Here is a 19,324-nt window from a genome sequence, read left to right as displayed (position 1 = left end):
AAATGAAAATAGAACAAGGTTGTATGGACGAGCACTCTAACAGATGGCACACATTTATTGAAAATATATAATATATAATATAATAGGCTAGCAATATAAAATAGATAAAACAATACAATAAAATACAAGTGTATGAATACAACCACTATGGGGTGATGGGTATTGGTGGATATTCTTCAATATCCGAAACAGTCCTTGAGGTAAAGTGGTAAAATTGATATAGAGGCCTTGTAATGGCCTAAGTATCTATAGGAATCCAATAACCCTAATCAAATGGCAATGATGCTTATATAGTTCCAACGGTTCTGGCAGGCTGTCGCTATTCAGTGCATTCAGTGGTAGTCCCGTATCATACAAAAATACTCTAATGGAGATACACTTGCCGGCTTTTCAGCCGCTTACCTCCCCTTCGTATGCGGCTTCAGTCCTGCGGTTTGCTCAGACTGCGTGCATAGGGCCCATAGGATGCGGCGTCTCCCGTTGTTGGATACAATAGCCGGGTTTGCCGACTATAATAGCGCTTACCTTTTCTTGTGAGTGGTATACTTAGCTTTCACAGTGCGGGTAAAGCGCATAGATCATCCCCGTTAGTATGCAGGGCCGGCGTCTCGCAGTGTTCTGTTTGATGCCCGCGTTGAACGCTTGCGGGGTGATGGGATGGTGTTTGCTTGCGTCACTTCCTGTAGATACCGGTGGTGACGTATTCCTTGTATAGCGTCCGATAATTCCAGGCTGCGATATTCAGATGTTGAATATTATCGATATCAAAGTCCTGTTTGCATGGCCATGCAATTGAAGAAGTGTCGACAGGTATATGGCGGGTTTCACGCCATATACCTGTCGACACTTCTTCAATTGCATGGCCATGCAAACAGGACTTTGATATCGATAATATTCAACATCTGAATATCGCAGCCTGGAATTATCGGACGCTATACAAGGAATACGTCACCACCGGTATCTACAGGAAGTGACGCAAGCAAACACCATCCCATCACCCCGCAAGCGTTCAACGCGGGCATCAAACAGAACACTGCGAGACGCCGGCCCTGCATACTAACGGGGATGATCTATGCGCTTTACCCGCACTGTGAAAGCTAAGTATACCACTCACAAGAAAAGGTAAGCGCTATTATAGTCGGCAAACCCGGCTATTGTATCCAACAACGGGAGACGCCGCATCCTATGGGCCCTATGCACGCAGTCTGAGCAAACCGCAGGACTGAAGCCGCATACGAAGGGGAGGTAAGCGGCTGAAAAGCCGGCAAGTGTATCTCCATTAGAGTATTTTTGTGAAAGCTAAGTATACCACTCACAAGAAAAGGTAAGCGCTATTATAGTCGGCAAACCCGGCTATTGTATCCAACAACGGGAGACGCCGCATCCTATGGGCCCTATGCACGCAGTCTGAGCAAACCGCAGGACTGAAGCCGCATACGAAGGGGAGGTAAGCGGCTGAAAAGCCGGCAAGTGTATCTCCATTAGAGTATTTTTGTATGATACGGGACTACCACTGAATGCACTGAATAGCGACAGCCTGCCAGAACCGTTGGAACTATATAAGCATCATTGCCATTTGATTAGGGTTATTGGATTCCTATAGATACTTAGGCCATTACAAGGCCTCTATATCAATTTTACCACTTTACCTCAAGGACTGTTTCGGATATTGAAGAATATCCACCAATACCCATCACCCCATAGTGGTTGTATTCATACACTTGTATTTTATTGTATTGTTTTATCTATTTTATATTGCTAGCCTATTATATTATATATTATATATTTTCAATAAATGTGTGCCATCTGTTAGAGTGCTCGTCCATACAACCTTGTTCTAAGAATAGGACATGTTTTATTTTTTTTTGGGAACGGAATTGCGGACCCAGAAGTACGGATCCAGAAATGCAGATCCGGACAGCACATAGTGTGGCCCTATAGAAATGAATGGGTCCGCAATTCCGTTCCGCAAAATGCGGAACAGAATCGCGGACGTGTGAATGGACTCTAACTGTTCAGCCAGCAGCTTCTGTGTCACTCTCCACACGATGCTCACGACGCAGTCCTACAGCCCACACTGCATTCAGCCAATCAGCATTCACAGAACTTCACACTGTAAAGCGCGCTGATTGGGTAAAGTAACAGTACAGGGGTGGTACTGTACTATTATAAAAAATGCATATACCGATTGGCTGAACTCCAGCCTATCGGCGTGTGCCTCTGATTACCGCAGTCTGCAAGTGATGCCTGGAGACACGCAATTGGTAACCTTAAGCTGAAACACTGATTGGCTGACTATTACAGCCAATCAGCATGTACAAGTGTTCTCTATTTTTGCACGCTGTTTTCCAGAGGTGTTCAAGCGCTGCTGCTCAGTCACACTACTGTCCTAAGGTATCAAATGTTGAGTCTGTATTGAACTTACGATGGCCTAGGAGAGGCCATCGTAAGTTGAAACCATCGCATGTCGAGTACATCATAAGTCGAGGGATCACTGTAGACATATTTGGTATTGTTGTGTCCATAACAACCTGCTCTATAAAAATAGCACATGATCTAACCTGTCAGGTGAATAAAAAATAAAAACTGTGCCAGAACAGCCATTTTTTGGTTACCTTGCCTCACAAAAAGCGTACTATAGAGCAATCAAAATTCATACATACCACAAAATTATACCAATAAAAGTGTCACCTTATCCTATAATTTCCAAAATGGGGTAACTTTTTGGGAGTTTCTACTCTAGGGGTGCATCAGGGGGTCTTTAAATGTCATATGGCAACTTAAAATTATCCCAGTGAAATCTGCACTCCAAAATCCATATGGCGCTCCTTTCTTTTGCGCCCTGCCGTGTGCCCGTACAGCAGTTTACAACAACATGTGGGGTATTTCTGTAAACTGCAGAATCGGGGTAATAAATATTGAGTTTTATTTGGCTGTTAACCCTTGATGTGTTACAGGAAAAAATGAATTGCAATGGAAAATATGCCAAAAAAGTGAAATTTAAAAATGAAATCTCCTTTTTCCTATAATTCTTGTGGAACACCTATAGGGTTAAGAGCCTAAAAAATAAAATTACATTTATAAAATGATGCAAACATGAAAGTGGACATATGGAAAATGTAAAGTAATAACTTTTTTATGATGTACCACTATCTGCCTCAAAAGCAGATAAATTCAAATTTGGAAAATTGCTAATTTTTCTAAATTTTCGGTAAATCGACTATAATTTTTCACTATCATGAAGTACAATGTGTCGCGAAAAAACAATCTCAGAATGGCTTGGATAAGTACAGTAAAAGCATTCCAAAGTTATTACCACATAAAGTGACACATGTCAAGTTTCCAAAAAACTGCCTGGTCCTTAAGGTGAAAAATGGCAAGGTCCTTAAGGGATTCTCTTGTCCCAGTATTGTCACGATCCCTCCCGAGACAGAGATTAGAAGATCTGAGATACTGGCTGCACGTGAGGTTATCTGACAGCCTCTCGGTTTTCACTTGTTGCAGTGTTGTTGTTGTTGGTAATGACCACATCTCTTGTCTCAGGTGTAGCTTGTGGCCTGCTACTCTATTTAGTCTGGATATTGTTGATATTATCTGCCTGGAGTTGGAAGAGCTGGTGTGTGGTTCTCATCTGAGTTCTTGCTCATCCATTTTCTATTTAAGATAAGTGTTCTTCTCTGTATTTTGTTGTTCCCATTTGCTCGTTGTATACTAGGCCTAAGGGAGACGCTGGTTCGTTCATCTGGGAAGGAATCAGTAGTCTCAGACCCTGTCACTACTCCTAGGGCTACTCCCAGGGTTACTAGGGCCTAGGTTTCCGATGTATGAATATTCCCACCTTCAGGATCTATTCATACTGACAGGAGTCAGGGCTAGGTTTAGGGTTCCCAAGGTGGTTACTTTCTCCCTTTCCCTAGCCTTGAGGCCTAGTTCCTAGTCTTTTTCCTTTTGTTGTCATTCTGGTGTTCCTCCCCTTTTCCACTTTGTGACATTATCAACCGCCGAAAAACCGCCATTTTGTTTGTGTCAGTGCAGCGATAGATACTATTTCTGCACTGGTCGGACAACTGCACGGGCTGTCTTTGGAGGTAGCTGACCTCCGCACGACCGTCTCGCAGATCCAGAGACCACAGGAGGCTGGTTCCGGCAGCGGGAATCAGGCCTGTCCTGAATCTAAGGTCACACTCCTGGATAGATTTTCCAGGGGAAGTGACAACTTTATTTGGTTCAGGGAGTCGTGCAAATTATATTTTAGACTACGTCCTAACTCTTCTGGGGACGAGAGTCAAAGAGTGGTTATAATCATTTTGTTACTTAAAGGTGACACTCAATCTTGGGTTTGTTCGTTGCCGACCGGATCACAGTCCCTCCGGTCGGTAGATGAATTTTTCAGAGCTCTAGGTCTTATCTATGATGACCCAGATCGGATCTCCCTGGCCGAGACTAAGTTGCGTGGCTTATGGCAGGGAGAGCGTTCTGCAGAGACCTATTGCTCTGAATTTAGGAGATGGGCTACGGATACGGAGTGGAATGATCCAGCTTTCCCTAGTCAATTCTGTCAAGGGTTACCCGAGAGCCTGAAGGATGCATTGGCGTTTCACGAATATCCTGAGTCATTAGAGGTGGCCATGTCCCTTGCTGTACATATTGATGGACGCCTCACGGAGAGATTTGCAATTCATTGCGCTCCACTCACAAAGAAATGTTTGTCACAAATGGTGCAGGACATCCGTTTAAAAGTGGGTGATTTTCAGCAATAATCCATTTCATGTTTTATGCTGGAGGGTCTGCCTGCTCCCTTGGTGCTAGGCTTACCATGGTTAAGCAAACATAATCCTACCATCAATTGGCAAGCGAGACAGATTCTGGATTGGAGTGATTATTGACAACTGTCTTAGCACATCGCTTTCTGTTGTAACCACTTAAGTTATACCTTATTGCATTTCTGATTTTTCTGATGTATTCTCTGAAAGTGGAGACCAGGAGTTACCTCCACATCGGGAGTATGATTGCCCCATCAACCTTGTTCCTGGAGCTAGGTTGCCCAAGTCTCGGTTATATAATCTTTCTGAACACGAAAGAGCTGCCATGCGATAATATATCACCGAGAGTTTGGCTAAAGGACATATTATACCATCCAAATCCCCAGTGGATGCAGGGTTCTTCTTTGTTAAGAAAAGGGACTGAACTCTAAGGCCAAGTTTGGACTTCCATGAGCCTAATCGCATTACTGTCCGTGATCCTTATCCCCTTCCATTACCACTATACAAAGCGTTGGTGCAGCCTCATCTGGAATATGCAGTTCAGTTCTGGGCACCAGTCCATAGAAAGGACACTCCGCAGCTGGAAAAAGTACAGAAGAGAGCGACTAAACTGATAAGGGACATGGAGGGTCTTAGTTATGAGGAAAGATTAAAATAATTAAATGTATTTAGTCTTAAGAAGAGACGTCTAAGGGGGGGACATGATTAACCTATACAAATACATAAATGGTCCATACAAAAAATACGGTGAAAAACTGTTCCATGTGAAATGCCCTCAAAAGACAAGGGGGCACTACCTCCGACTGGAGAAGAAAAAGTTCAGTCTCCAGAAGCGTCAAAGCTTCTTTACTGTAAGAACTGTGAATCTGTGGAATAGACTTCCTCAGGATGTGGCCACAAAAGGAACAGTGGGCAGTTTTAAAAAGGGTTTAGATGAATTCTTAAAAGTAAATGACATTAATGCTTATGAAAATGTGTAAAAATCTGAATCTCACTTCCTTCTGGGATTCGCATCCCCACCTATCCCTTGGTTAAACTTGATGGACTTACGTCTTTTTTCAAACGTATTAACTATGTAACTATATTAACTATATAACTATGCAAGAAGAATGGAAAGGCTGAACGCTGATGTGAACTCAGCCTAATGTGTTTTTGTTATTGGTGGTCTGTAGGATGGAACCCCTGCAACCAATGTCCCAGCTCACGAATGAAAACATTTGACATAAAAAATGTAAAAAAAAATTCAAAACCAAAGTAAATTAAGGTAGAGAATTGACTACCTTTCTTTTCTTGAATATTCCTTTGGTGCCAGGGACAGCTTCACATACTCTGCTAAAAGCCTCTCTACAATTAAAAACATAAATCAATACTCATTAATTCATAGACACTACAACATTGATATTAAAACTGATTAAATATCTATATATGTTAAAAAACAATCTATGGTAAATCAGCACCATATAACATTCAATAGAGCATGATACAATTTTTTTCATACAGTGGCACATGGAGCGCATACAAAAACACCTCCATGCAAGCACATGGCATCATAGGAGGTACCAAAACTTAGCTATAATACAATCATATTATATTCATGTGCATAATTGCCATGTACAGCGTCCACATTCCTTTTATACTCCCATCCCCTTCAGGTTTCATGTTTAACAAAGCATATAAATGTCTACATGAAACTAGGCCTTGTTTACACATGACAGTTTTTAAGTTTTTTTTTAAGCTAAAACCAGGAATAGATCAATAAAAGAAATCTATATGAACCTGAAATAAAGATATTTATGACCTCATGCAAAATCTCACAGCACATAACATTATACTGTATGAGAGGTAATATGATTATTAAATTAAAAGACCTGTACATTACAAAGAAGTTCAATAAGGGGGCACTAAAATAAAATGTCCCACAATGTTCACGCAATTAGAAAATTTAGTTAAAGGGAATAAATCCTCAGAATATTATTTCATTTGACATCAGGCAGAAGCCCAGTGGCCTTTCCAATATTCTGTGCTAAACTTACCAAGTGTAACATCAGCAACACGCAGCAATACAGTGCAAGCTTAAAATTAAAATGCTTGGTAAAATACAGGGTGGCAATGGATGGCATAATGTAAGAGGAAAAACCCATGCCATGTCATCCACCAGTGGGAATGTGGGTGGCTGTAGCACAAGTAACAGCGGCAGCACTGTCGGCATTAGCCATCCGGCCAGTAACAGCAGGTCACAGTTGTCTCTTGCCTCTGGTAGACAATGAAGTATTATTTAGAAGGAAGTGGATGGCATCTCAGTCCCAGTAGGATGATGTTACTTCTGAGTCTGACACCATGTCTTTGAGCCAGTATTCAGTGCATTCCACCTGCTCCTTCTCCTTTACAATTAATTTTAGGCCAGATAGAACCATTTCTTTCCCATCATCTCTGTCTTTACAAGCCCCATCTAGTGCAGCACCTTTTTTAGTCCTAAAAGACAGCATCCCGGGTGCTAAGGAAGATATTGAAAGTAATGTTTCTGTTGATGACCATGTGTACGACCAAAAGGAGGAGGATCAGGCAGAGATGGAGGACATGATTAAAATTCATAGCTGTGTTGGTGATGGTAGTAGTGGCACTTGCAGCCATGGTAGTGGTAGTGGTATGGGCACTTGTAACTGTGTAGTAGTAGTACTTGGGGCTAATACAGTGGTGGGAATTATATATCACAGTCTGAGAAAAGTGGTGGGGATAATAATGATAATGATTATTTGTTGGACAGGACCTAGGAACTGGCTCAGGGTGAGGAGGAGGTGTTGATGACATCATATGAGGATGTGGCGGTGGCAATAAAGAAAAGAGCTCACATCTGGACAAAACATTAAATAAGCCTGCCTGGGCAGACCTGCTTTTACAGTCTTCTGTAGTCAAAGTGAGAGACAGTGATGTTGTAGGCTCAAAAGCTGTAAGGCCTCACACGGGCGAGATTTCCACGCAGGTGCAATGTGTGAGGTGAACGCATTGCACCCTCACTGAATCCGGACCCATTCATTTCTAAGGGGCTGTGCACATGAGCGGTGATTTTCACGCATCACTTGTGCATTGCGTGAAAATCGCAGCAGGCTCTATTTTGTGCGTTTTTCGCGCAACGCAGGCCCCATAGAAGTGAATGGGGCAGCATGAAAATCGCAAGCATCCGCAAGCAAGTGCAGATGCGGTGCGATTTTCACGCATGGTTGCTAGGAGATGATCGGGATGGGGACCCGATCATTATTATTTTCCCTTATAACATGGTTATAAGGGAAAATAATAGCATTCTTAATACAGAATGCTTAGTAAAATAGTGATGGAGGGGTTAAAAAATAAATAAAAAATAATTTAACTCACCTTAATCCACTTGAGGAAAAGGACCATGGTGATGGATCATGTGAATGACCATGTGATGAGTGCAGTGATGTCACCACAGGTCCTTTTCCTCAAAGAAGAAGAAAGAAGAGAAGCTGGGCTGCACGAACAAGTGGATTAAGGTGAATTAAATTATTTTTATATATTTTTTTTAACCCCTCCATCACTATTTTAATTAGCATTCTGTATTAAGAATTATATTATTTTCCCTTATAACCATGTTATAAGGGAAAATAATAAAATCTACACAACACCTAACCCAAACCCGAACTTCTGTGAAGAAGTCCTGGGTACCAAACATGCCGATTTTTCTCACGCGCTTGCAAAATGTTTTGCACTCGCGCCGAAAAATTGCGCATTTTCCCACGACGCACCCGCATCTTATCCGGCCCAAATCCATGACGCCCGTGTGAAAGAGGCCTAAGTGTTTTTCTGTAAGCATCTAAGATTCAACATATTAGCATTGTTTTGATTTTAAATGTGTAATATGGTATCGCTATGCTTGTTTGCATGTGCGCATGACAATCAGGATCGGCGCTGGTACATAAGAATGATGCATTGACGCACTGTACCCCTGCCGCCATTGTATTTTATACGTCTGTTGATGAAAAATAAAGAAAGGTTGGACTATTGCGATGAGTGCCATCATTTCTTCACTATTTTGATATTTCATTGGACTGTTCATTGGATTGAGCACCGCCGCTGTCCTTATGTGAGCTACCACTCCACCACGTGTGTCTCCGGTCTTGTGGATGCCTTGATGCTGAGCACTGCCATCCGGTTCTTTTCTATATGTTGGCGATAAAAAGCTGTAAGACCTAGGGTTGGTGGTGGTAATAGTGACAGTATTGTTACAAGTGCTGATGGTATAGTGCCCTTGAGCAAGGGTACTTTGGACTATGGACGTTTGTGGACATTTGTCCCTATTGTTTCTAGGTAACATCATAAACTTACCGTACTACTTTTGTGCACTTGGAATGGTTAACTATGATTTATGCCATTGTTTACACTTATACTGTTTTATAGTGCTGAACTGCATTTTGCACGTTTATTGTAACATATCCTGCTTTTCATTTGTAATGTTATTGCACTATATCTGTACTGCACTGTGGAAAGGGTTAGTGCACAGCCAGCTAATACTGAAAAACTTTGGGACTTTCTATCTATGCAGTGAGAAGTTTGGAGGTAAACAACAGACACACTGACCTTTTGACTATTTGGTTTAGCCCTGTTGTTTATGTCTGAAGACTTGTTTATGTCTGGAAAAACTGCTTAGTCATTTCCACAAACTTGTATTGAAACTATACAAGTCTATGACAGACTGAAATTGCAACATTGTTTCTGTTTAGGCTGTGCTTCTAGCAGTTACAGCTCCTATTTTTCTGCAGATAGGGACCATTGTTTAGTAGAAGTGACTCTTCCAGACTGCATGAGTGACCAAAAGAAGACACTGAGATGGTTATACCCTGCCAAAAACCCTGGGTCACCAGCCGTGTGACCAGAGGGCCACCCAGACCACTGAGCCATAGACCCTGGTCCAAGGGCCCTTTGACCAGGGTCTTCTGAGAGAGGGAGAGCAAGAGGGACAGTTAGCTCAGGCCTTTCCTCAGCATAGAACCTTGTTCTGCCAGAGAGACACTGGTCTACTGCAAACTCTGACTCTTTCGACTTATATCCCATTGGTATGAACTAAGCCTTACCAACCCCTCAAGAGAGCAGCAACATGTGGTGACACCTCGATGGGACACAACACAGCGTTGGGACCACCCCAAACCCGGCCACTGCACTGGTGATGTCTCTGTGTGAGAATTTTCTATAATGCCAGCCAACAAAACCTTTGCAATGTGCAAGTTCTGCAGGCAGATAATAAGATGGATGCACAAATATAGTAACAGCTCTCTTTCAATGAAAATATTAATTGCTCACGTGGGGAAAATGAACTGGCCTGCAATGTGAGCAATACTGACCTCCTCCTCCCCATTGTCATTCTAGCAGCTCACCTTCTCCCTGGCTGTGACGTTCTCCTCTGTGATTGGACCGTGCTACAGGGAGAAGGAGACGCCCATTGAGAAAACCAAATGTCTCCTCCTCCCTGTAAATTAACATATGGTATAAATTAACATATCAGGCTCCAGAAACAGCGGGGGACACAGTGCAAGACCGGAGGGGTATTTTAGAAAAAAAAAGTGCATCTATAGGGGCAGTCCTAACTGGTAAGCATACCAGTTTGTAACACATAATCCCATGAAAGGTCCTCTTTAAGGTTAGTGTGAACATAGCCAATTACAGATTTTAGACTCAGTATTTATTGCATGGAAATACAGCAATAGTTTAGACACAAGTAGTATACATAATAATAATACTCCAAAATATTAAAGGGGTTGTCCAGCCTTGAAGCCGGCAACACTTTGATCAGGACCTGTGCTGCTAAACAAAAAAAAGGAAAAAAATGTTTCTGCGCACTTTTGCAATTTAAATGGGGCTTGTGGATGATAATCCATGGCCGTATGAATAGCAGCACTGCCTCCAAATTCCATGGACAAAATCCTCCATGCGGGCGACGCCGAACAAGGCATATAAATGTTGATGAAGCTTCACGCACTTGGCCGTGTCCGTATTTTGATCCGAAAAATATGGATATCTTCCATGTGCTTTAGTTTCCACATTTTGCTCTTTCCCATCAAGAGAAAAGAGCTATTCTTGTCCGCAATACAGACCAGAATAGGACACGTTCTATAATCTGCGAAAAATGCGGATAGCATTCAGATAAAAAATAAGGTTGTGCGCATGAAGCCTTAGGCTACCTGCACATGGGTGTGGGTTTACAAATTGACTTTTCAATTTTCGTGTCGATTTTTGAGTTTCCACACCAAATCCACACTAAAATTTGCATGTGTTAGGCCTCTTTCACACTGGCGCGTGCTGTGCTGCGGCCCGCAAAATGCACTTGAATGGGTCCGCGATCTGGCCGTTGCGCAAAATGATAGGACATGTTCTATCTTTTTGCGGAACGGAAGTACGGGATGAAACCCCACGGAAGCACTCTGTAGTGCTTCCGCAGGGTTCCGTTCCGTGGTTCCGTTCCGCACCATTCCGCATCTCTGGATTTGCGGACCCATTCAAGTGAATGGGTCCGCATCCGTGATGCGGAATGCCCACGGAACGGCGCCCGTGTATTGCCAGTGTGAAAGAGGCCTTACTTGCGGATTTTGATGCAGGTTTGCCCCGATATCGCTTTGCAAAGGGAGAAACCTGCACTATAAATCCGCAGAAACAATTGACATGCTGTGGATTTCAAAATCCACACAACAGGTCAATTTCTACATGGAAAAAAAAAAGCAAAGAGTCCATGAGATTTGGCAAATCACATTCACTTTGCTGGTACTGTATTACACAGAGGCTTTTCTGCACAAACATCTGCATGGAAACGCCACATGTAATCCGCAACATGTGCAGGTAGCCTCAGTGTGAACACCAGTGACAGTGGGAATAAAAGGGTCTAGTCAGACAGTGTGGTCAAATTGCTATTTGACTACACCTTGTGAGTAGACCCTTTCAGGGATGACTCCACAACAATACACTGAGACATAGCAAACATTAAATATGCTTTAATAGGAAAACTAAAGTACAATGAAAAGTGATATATTTGGATGTATGTTTCGTGCACATCACAGACTCGGTTACACGATGAGGTCATTTTCTGTTATATGGTCGTCCCAAGATCTGCAAGCATTCTCCTAGAAAGGAATAAGAAGGACATTGTAATTATAATAAAGATTACCCTTAGCCTTTGAGAATACATAATATTTATTGTAGTACTTTTTTATCTATTAGGTGTCATGTAAAAAGTGGGTGACAATGCCAAATCTTCTTTGTCTGCTCAGAATAATCTTTTTTTTAGGGTGGGTTCACATCACGTTTTTCCTCTATGCTTAGCGAGTACGTCAGGAACCCCCCAGACGTACACATTAAATGTGTCCATAGGGTTTAATTAGTCAGACGGAGGAGAAAAGAGTATCCTTTTGCCCTCCATCAGTATACTACGAAAAATGGCATGGAATAGCACCATCCTGCAGTGTTCTGTAAAAGCATCCATTTAACGGAGGCCATAATAGCCTATGGGTGATGGATGCATGTATGGCATCCGTCACTGGCTTCCTCAGAGGGCTCCTATGAAGTCACTGTCCATTTATGGAAGTTATAAGAGGATATCTCGAGGCAGAGAGCAGAGGGAGCGCGATACAGTCCTGCCAGCAAGAAGAGGAGCCGTCTGCTATTCTCCTGCTGGCAGGGCTGTGCAGGAGGCAGATCTGTACTACTGCCGATCTGAGCATCTGGTAAGGGGAGGTTGACACAAGGGGCGAGGGCATGAAGGCAGTTTAGTAGCTCGTGAGAGCTGCAGAACTGCCTGGGGAAAGGGTTAACTTAAGAAAGCAGGCGGACACACAGTGCAGGGAGAGGGGCCATGACGAGGATCCTGATGTCACTCCTCTCTGCTCTGTGTTCCCTACACTGAACGTATCCCACTCTATCCTTAGGCCTCTTTCACACGGCTGTTGAGCTCCCGTAATATACGGGGCACCGGCCGCGTGCATTCCGCATCACGGATGTGGACCCATTACGTTGAATCCTTGCTTCCGTTCCGCAAAAAAATATTCTATCCTTTTGCGGAACGGACGGATCACGAACCCATTCAAATTTAATGGGTCTGGATCCGTCCCAGCCGCCACACAAACGTTGCCTGTGCAGAGACTTTCTTCTGAACCCATCTTCAAAAGCGAGGAGAGAGAGAGCGCTTAGTGTAAACGCTTCTTTCTTCTTGTTCTACCGATCAGCGAGGGTCTCAGTGCTCAGGTCCCCATTAATCACAACTAGGGATGAACGAATCAACTACGCATTAAAACTTCATTCCAATTAGAATGTATTGGCTCCGATGAGCCCAAGTTATTGCTTTGTGAAGTCTCGCAAGACTTCGGGTAATAACTTTATAAATTAATTAGTACTGTAAAAAAACATTTCCCAAACTCGGGTTCGGTTACAAATAGGACAAGGGATTAACTTATTAGGTATTGCCATATCCGAAAATGTCTGAACTATTAAGATATTTAAAAAAATTCCTGGGTGGTGAACACTGTAATGGAAAAGAAATAAAAAACACACGATTCGCCATCTTTTAGTAACCTTGTCCCTCCCAAAAAATTGAAAAAGGGCTTATGCCCACGAGCATACTTGCTCAATGCCCATACTGCGGACTGCAATTTGCGGTCTGCAATGCATGGGTACCGACCGTGTGCACTCTACTTGTGGATGTGGACCAATTGACTTCTGTGGTCTTCTGATCCATGCCTCCGCACCGCAAAAAGATAGGTGAAGCCCTATCTTCAGTCATATCTGGCGGATGCAAACCAATTCAAGTCAATAGGTCTACACCCGTGGTACGGAGTGCACATGGCCAGTGCTGGAATATTGTGGAACGGCTGTTTACAGGCACTGAGCAAGTACATCTCTGTCCATGAGCCCTAACAGTGATCAAAAAGTCATACATACAATGGTACTATTAAAAACTACAGTTCATTCTGAAAAAAAACAGCCCTCATACAGCTCTCTAGACAGAAAAGAACAACAACAATGGCTGTCAGAAAATGGCAATGCAAATCCCCCAAAAAATTTCCAAGTTATTTTTTTTATTATATACTTAAAATGAAAACCATATAAGTTTGGTATCGCCGTAATCATATTGAGCTGCAGGACAAGGATGTCATGTCATTTTTAGCGCACAATGAACACAGTGATGTCAAAACCCCAAACACCTTGGCAGAATAGTTAATTTTTTTTTAAAAAATTCAATTTTATCCCACAGATTTTTTTCCCCCCAGTTTCCAATACAAGACATGGTAAATTAAATGGTGGCATTAAAAGATGCATCTTGTCCCCCCCCAAAAAAAGTCCTCATATGGCAAAATGGGATGTGAATGGAAAAATAAAAGTTATGGCTAATGGAACATAGGGGGGGGGGTATCTAAAAAGAAAATAGGCAGGGTCTTTAAGGAGTGAAAGTACAGGGACACTTTAACCCCTTTCAGATATGTGACGTGCTATTACGTCATGGAAATCAGTGACTTCTCGCATTTTGACGTAATAGTACGTCATGGTGATCGGGCGGGCATCTGAACGGTGCGCGGCCGATCACTGCAGGGGGTCCGACAATCCCTGGTAGCCGGACCCCTGCTGTATCTGCCGGCATCACTGTTTACAGCGATGCCGGCGGATTAACCCCTTCTATGCCGCAGTCAGCGCTGACCACGACATAGTAGTGGTTTGCAGAGGGTGAAGGAGCGCCTCGAGTCCATGCGCTGCTGTAGTGGGGACCCGATGCATGACAAGGCAGCCTGATGCCATGCAGAGGCTACCCAATGCCTTGCATGGCATCGGGACCTGCCTTCTACGGGTGCCCAGGAGATCCAACCCCAGGCCCGTCTCCTAGACAACCTGTTAGATGTATTGTAAAGCATTGCAGAGGGGATCAGACCCCTAAAAGTTGAAGTCCCATAACCGAAATAAAGTGTAAGAAAAGTGTTTTTAATAAAAAAAAAAAACTCCCCTTTCTCCAGATTTCATAATAAAAAATATTTAAAAAAAGGAAAAACACACATATTAGGTATCACCACGTCCGTAACGACCGGCTCTATAAATATATCACATGATCCACCCCGTACGATAAACACCATAAAAATTATATAAAAACTGAAAATAAAAGCCTTGTTTGTCACCTTACATCACAAAAAGAGCAACACCAAGCGATCAAAAAGGTGTATATTGAACAAAATGGTATCAATAAAACCGTCACCTCATCCCGCAAAAAATGATAACCTACATAAGAAAATCTCTCAAAAAAAAACAAAAACTATAGCACTCATGGAGACACTAAAACATCATTATTTTCTTTCAAATATGCTATTATTGTCTTAAAGTGAAATAAATAAAAAAAGTATACATATTAGGTATCACCTCCTCCGTAACAACCAGCTCTATAAAAATATTACATGACCTAACCCCTCAGGTGAACACCGTAAAAAAAAAAAAAGTGTCAAAAAAAGCGATCAAAAAGGCGTATGTCGAAGAAAATGGTACCAATAAAATAGCCACCTTATTCCACAAAAAATGAGATCCTACCAGAGATAATTAGTAAAAAAAAGACTATGACTATCAGACAATGGAGACACTAAAATATGATTTTTATTATGCTTCAAAACGACTATTATTGTGCTAAAGTTAAAAAAATAAAAAAGTAGACATATTAGGTATTTTCGCGTCCATAACAACCTGCTCTATATCACATGATCTAACCCCTCAGGTGAACACCTAAAAAAAAAAAAAATTAAAACAGTGCCAAAAAAGCCTCTTTTTTTTTTACCTTACATCACAAAAATTGCAACACCAAGCGATCAAATAGGTATATGCCCCACCAAAATAGTACCAATTAAACCATCACCTCATCCCACAAAAAATGAGACCCTACCTAATACAATTGGTCAAAAAATAAATAAGCTATGGCTCTCAGACTATGGAGACACTAAAACATCATTTTTTGGTTTCAAAAATGCTATTATTGTGTAAAACTTAATTAAATATGAAAAAGTATACATATTAGGTATTGCCACATCCGTAATGATCTGCTCTATAAAAATATCACATGACCTAACCCCTCAGGTGAGCACTGTAAAAATAAATAAATAAAAACTGTGCCAAAATCAACTATTTTTTGGCCACCTCGTCCCATAAAGTGTAATAATGAATGATCAAAAAATCATATGTACCAAAAAATGGTACCAATAAAACTGGCACCTTATCCCCTAGATTCCAAAATGGGGTCACTTTTTGGGAGTTTCTACTGTAAGGGTACATCAGGGGAACTTCAAATGGGACATGGCATCTAAAAACCAGCCCAGCAAAATCTGCCTTCCAAAAACCATATGGCGTTCCTTTTCTGCTGCACCCTGTCGTGTGCCCTTACATCAGTTTACGACCACATGTGGGGTGTTTCTGTAAACCGCAGAATCAGGGTAATAAATATTGAGTCTTGTTTGGCTGTTAACCCTTGAAGTGTTAAAGAAAAAAATGGATTAAAATGAAAAATCTGCTAAAAAAGTGAAATTTTGAAATTTCATCTCCATCCTCCTTTAATTCTTGTGGAACACCTAAAAGGTTAACAAAGTTTGTAAAATCAGTTTTGAGTAACTTGAGGGGTGTAGTTTCTACAATGGGGTCATTTATAGGGGCTTTCTACTATGTAAGCCCCACAAAGTGACTTCAGACCTGAAATGGTCCTTAAAAAGTGGGTTTTGGAAGTTTTCTTAAAAATTTCAAGATTTGCTTCTAAACTTCTAAGCCTTCTAACGTCCAAAAAAAAAATATGACATTTACAAAATGATGCCAACATAAAGTAGACATATGGGGAATGTTAAGTAAACTTTCTGTTTTAAAAGCAGAGAAATTGAAATTTTGAAAATTGCTAAACTTTTTTGTAAATTTGGGATTTTTCTATTAAATAAAGGTAAAATATATTGACAAAAATGTATGACTATCATGAAGTACAATGTGTCACGAGAAAACAATCTCAGAATGGCTTGGATAAGTAAAAGTGTTCCAAAGTTATTACCACATAAAGTGACACATGTCAGATTTGCAAAAAATGACCTGGGCACAAGTCATCAATATTTACCCACTACACAACCTATTTAAATGACCAGATATCTTTCCCCAATTTTGCACAAATGGTTTAACGGCCCTAACTTTTTTTTTATATGTTGAACTAACCAGAGCTACATCCCAGCCAAACGGGTTGGGGGGAGCTAACTGAAAGGTTATTAACCCCATATACAGCCTTCAGGAAGAAAATTTGCAAAATAAACAGAAAAAAAAGACATTTTAACCCTTTTTTGAAAAAGGCTGAGTTCACATCATCGTTTAGCTGTCAGTTCTTCTGATTCATCAGAAGAACATAAAAATGTATTTAAAAAAAGATAAGCATCAGTTGTGCTCTGTTCATCACGTTGCACTAACAATAACTGACTTGTATTTTTTGAGCATCAATTATGATCAGTTTGCATCAGTTTGTGTCACTTCCATCAGAGATAATAAAAAAATTTTGACAGCATAAAAAGTTGTATCTGACAAAAATGGTTGCAAACTGATCATAATTGATGCTCAAAATAACGGATCCGTTTTTAAAAAGAATCTTCTGTTCTTCTAGAGCAGGGCTGGCCAACCTGCGGCTCTCCAGCTGTTGCAAAACTACAACTCCCAGCATGCCCAGACAGCCTACAACTATCAGCCGATGGCATGGTGGGAATTGTAGTTTTGCAACAGCTGGAGAGCCGCAGGTTGGCCAGCCCTGTTCTAGAGCATATATTAACAGTATATGTCACCAACTTTTCTGCTCTGTTATAAGTTACACTGCTCAAGCAAACAAAGATACAACAGTATCCAGCTAGCACAGAAATGTGTGCAGATATATATTATTGTGTGCATACATAGAGTAATATTTGTATGATTTTAAATGTCATTACTCTTATACAGTATTTACTCTATATGAGGTTCTTAGCGCACATTTTGATCAAACTGTGTGTGCCGATCTGCCACAACAAGATTACCTCACTCAGATGGGCCCCTACACTAAGCAGTATACCAGGAGACTTACTTCATACTTCTGGGTTAGGCCTAAATAATGATCAGGAAAGAGACATGAGGAACCAGCTTTACTCTATATATATATATATATATATATATATATATATATATATATATATAAAAAAGCCTTGGTGGAGTGCATTACCAACATGTACCACCTGTCACAGGGCGCCGGCTTCGCGCTCCTTCCCTTCAGTGCCGCCGGCGTCCTGCGACAAGTTCAGAGCGAGGACGTGCGCTGCGTCCTCGTCTACAGAGCAACCGGGGGGCGGGGAGGACCCGGCTGTGCACGCCTCCTTAGCGTGGCTGGCGTCCTCTGCTCCCAGTACTGTGAGGAGTCTGAGTGTCGAACTGTATGCATGGGGATGAGTCATGTGACGCTGGCCACGTCACATGACTCCTTCTCTCTCCTATTTAACAGGCAGCCTGCTGGCCACAGGTTGCCTGTGATTTAGGTCCTATACCTTGTGTATATTTCTCTGTGATAGTCCTGTTTTTGGAATTTTGAATCTCGGCTCGTGTTTTGACTTCGCCCTCGCTTGCTCCTTGTGTCCGGTTGCTTCTCCTGGTATTTGACTCCTGCTTAGCCTTTCACTTGTCCTTGCCTGTTCCCTGTGTCTAAGTTGCTTCTCCTGGTATTTACTCCTGGTTAGTGTTCTGACTTGGCTTTTGCTTGCTCCCTGGTACCGCCTTGACCTCCTGGTTTAGACCTTGCTTTATTGACTACTCTTTGTTTGTCTGTCTTGTTTGTCTCTCCCACACTTATTCAGGTTAGGGATCGCCGCCCAGTTGCGCTCCGTTACTTAGGACAGGTAAGTGCAAGTAGGCAGGGATAGCGGTGTGGGTGGAGTCAGTTTTGCACCTTTTCCCACCCCGTTCTCGTGACACCACCCCTACATGAGCAACCAAAAGACAAAGTTAAAGGGGTTGTCTCACTTCAGTAAATAGCATTTATTATGTAGAGAAAGTTAATACAAACCACTTACTAATGTATTGTCATTACCCATATTGTCTCCTTTGCTGGCTGGATTAATTTTTCCATCACATTACACACTGCTCATTTCCATGGTTATGACCACCCTGCAATCCATCAGCAGTGGCCGTGCATGCACACTATAAAAAAAAAGCACCAGTCTATGTGAGTTCCCACGGTCCCAGCCACCAGAGAGGCCGATGCCTTTTTCTATAGTGTGCAAGCACGAGCACTACTGATGGATTACAGGGTGGTCGTAACCATGGAAACAAGCAGTGTATAATGTGATGGAAAAATGACTCCAGCCAGCAAAGGAAGCAATACGGATAATAACAATACATTAGTAAGTGGTTTGCATTAACTTTCTCTACATGAGAAATGCTGTGGCGAAACCAACCTCACCACTGGGTTTTGGAGGGGCCTGGCTACCAGCCTCTTGCCCCAGGATTATGGGCCCTCTCATCAGCCCATGCAAAACTTAAACCCCATGGCGATTTGACTGTGTTTGTGG

At 42.0% G+C, this 19,324-nt stretch overlaps 1 protein-coding gene across 1 annotated transcript in view; it reads right to left on the bottom strand.

Moving 5' to 3' along the window:
* Positions 1-19,324, bottom strand: part of SHC3 (SHC adaptor protein 3) — a 208,888-nt gene that overhangs the window by 124,652 nt on the left and 64,912 nt on the right. Inside the window, exon 3 of the mRNA XM_040420297.1 lies at positions 6,044-6,107. Within this exon, the coding sequence (XP_040276231.1) occupies positions 6,044-6,107 (64 nt within the window). The remainder of the gene's footprint in view (positions 1-6,043; positions 6,108-19,324) is intronic.

Source organism: Bufo bufo, chromosome 2, assembly GCF_905171765.1.
Source record: "Bufo bufo chromosome 2, aBufBuf1.1, whole genome shotgun sequence".
NCBI lineage: Eukaryota > Metazoa > Chordata > Amphibia > Anura > Bufonidae > Bufo > Bufo bufo.
This window is presented reverse-complemented; position numbering and strand designations above follow the sequence as displayed.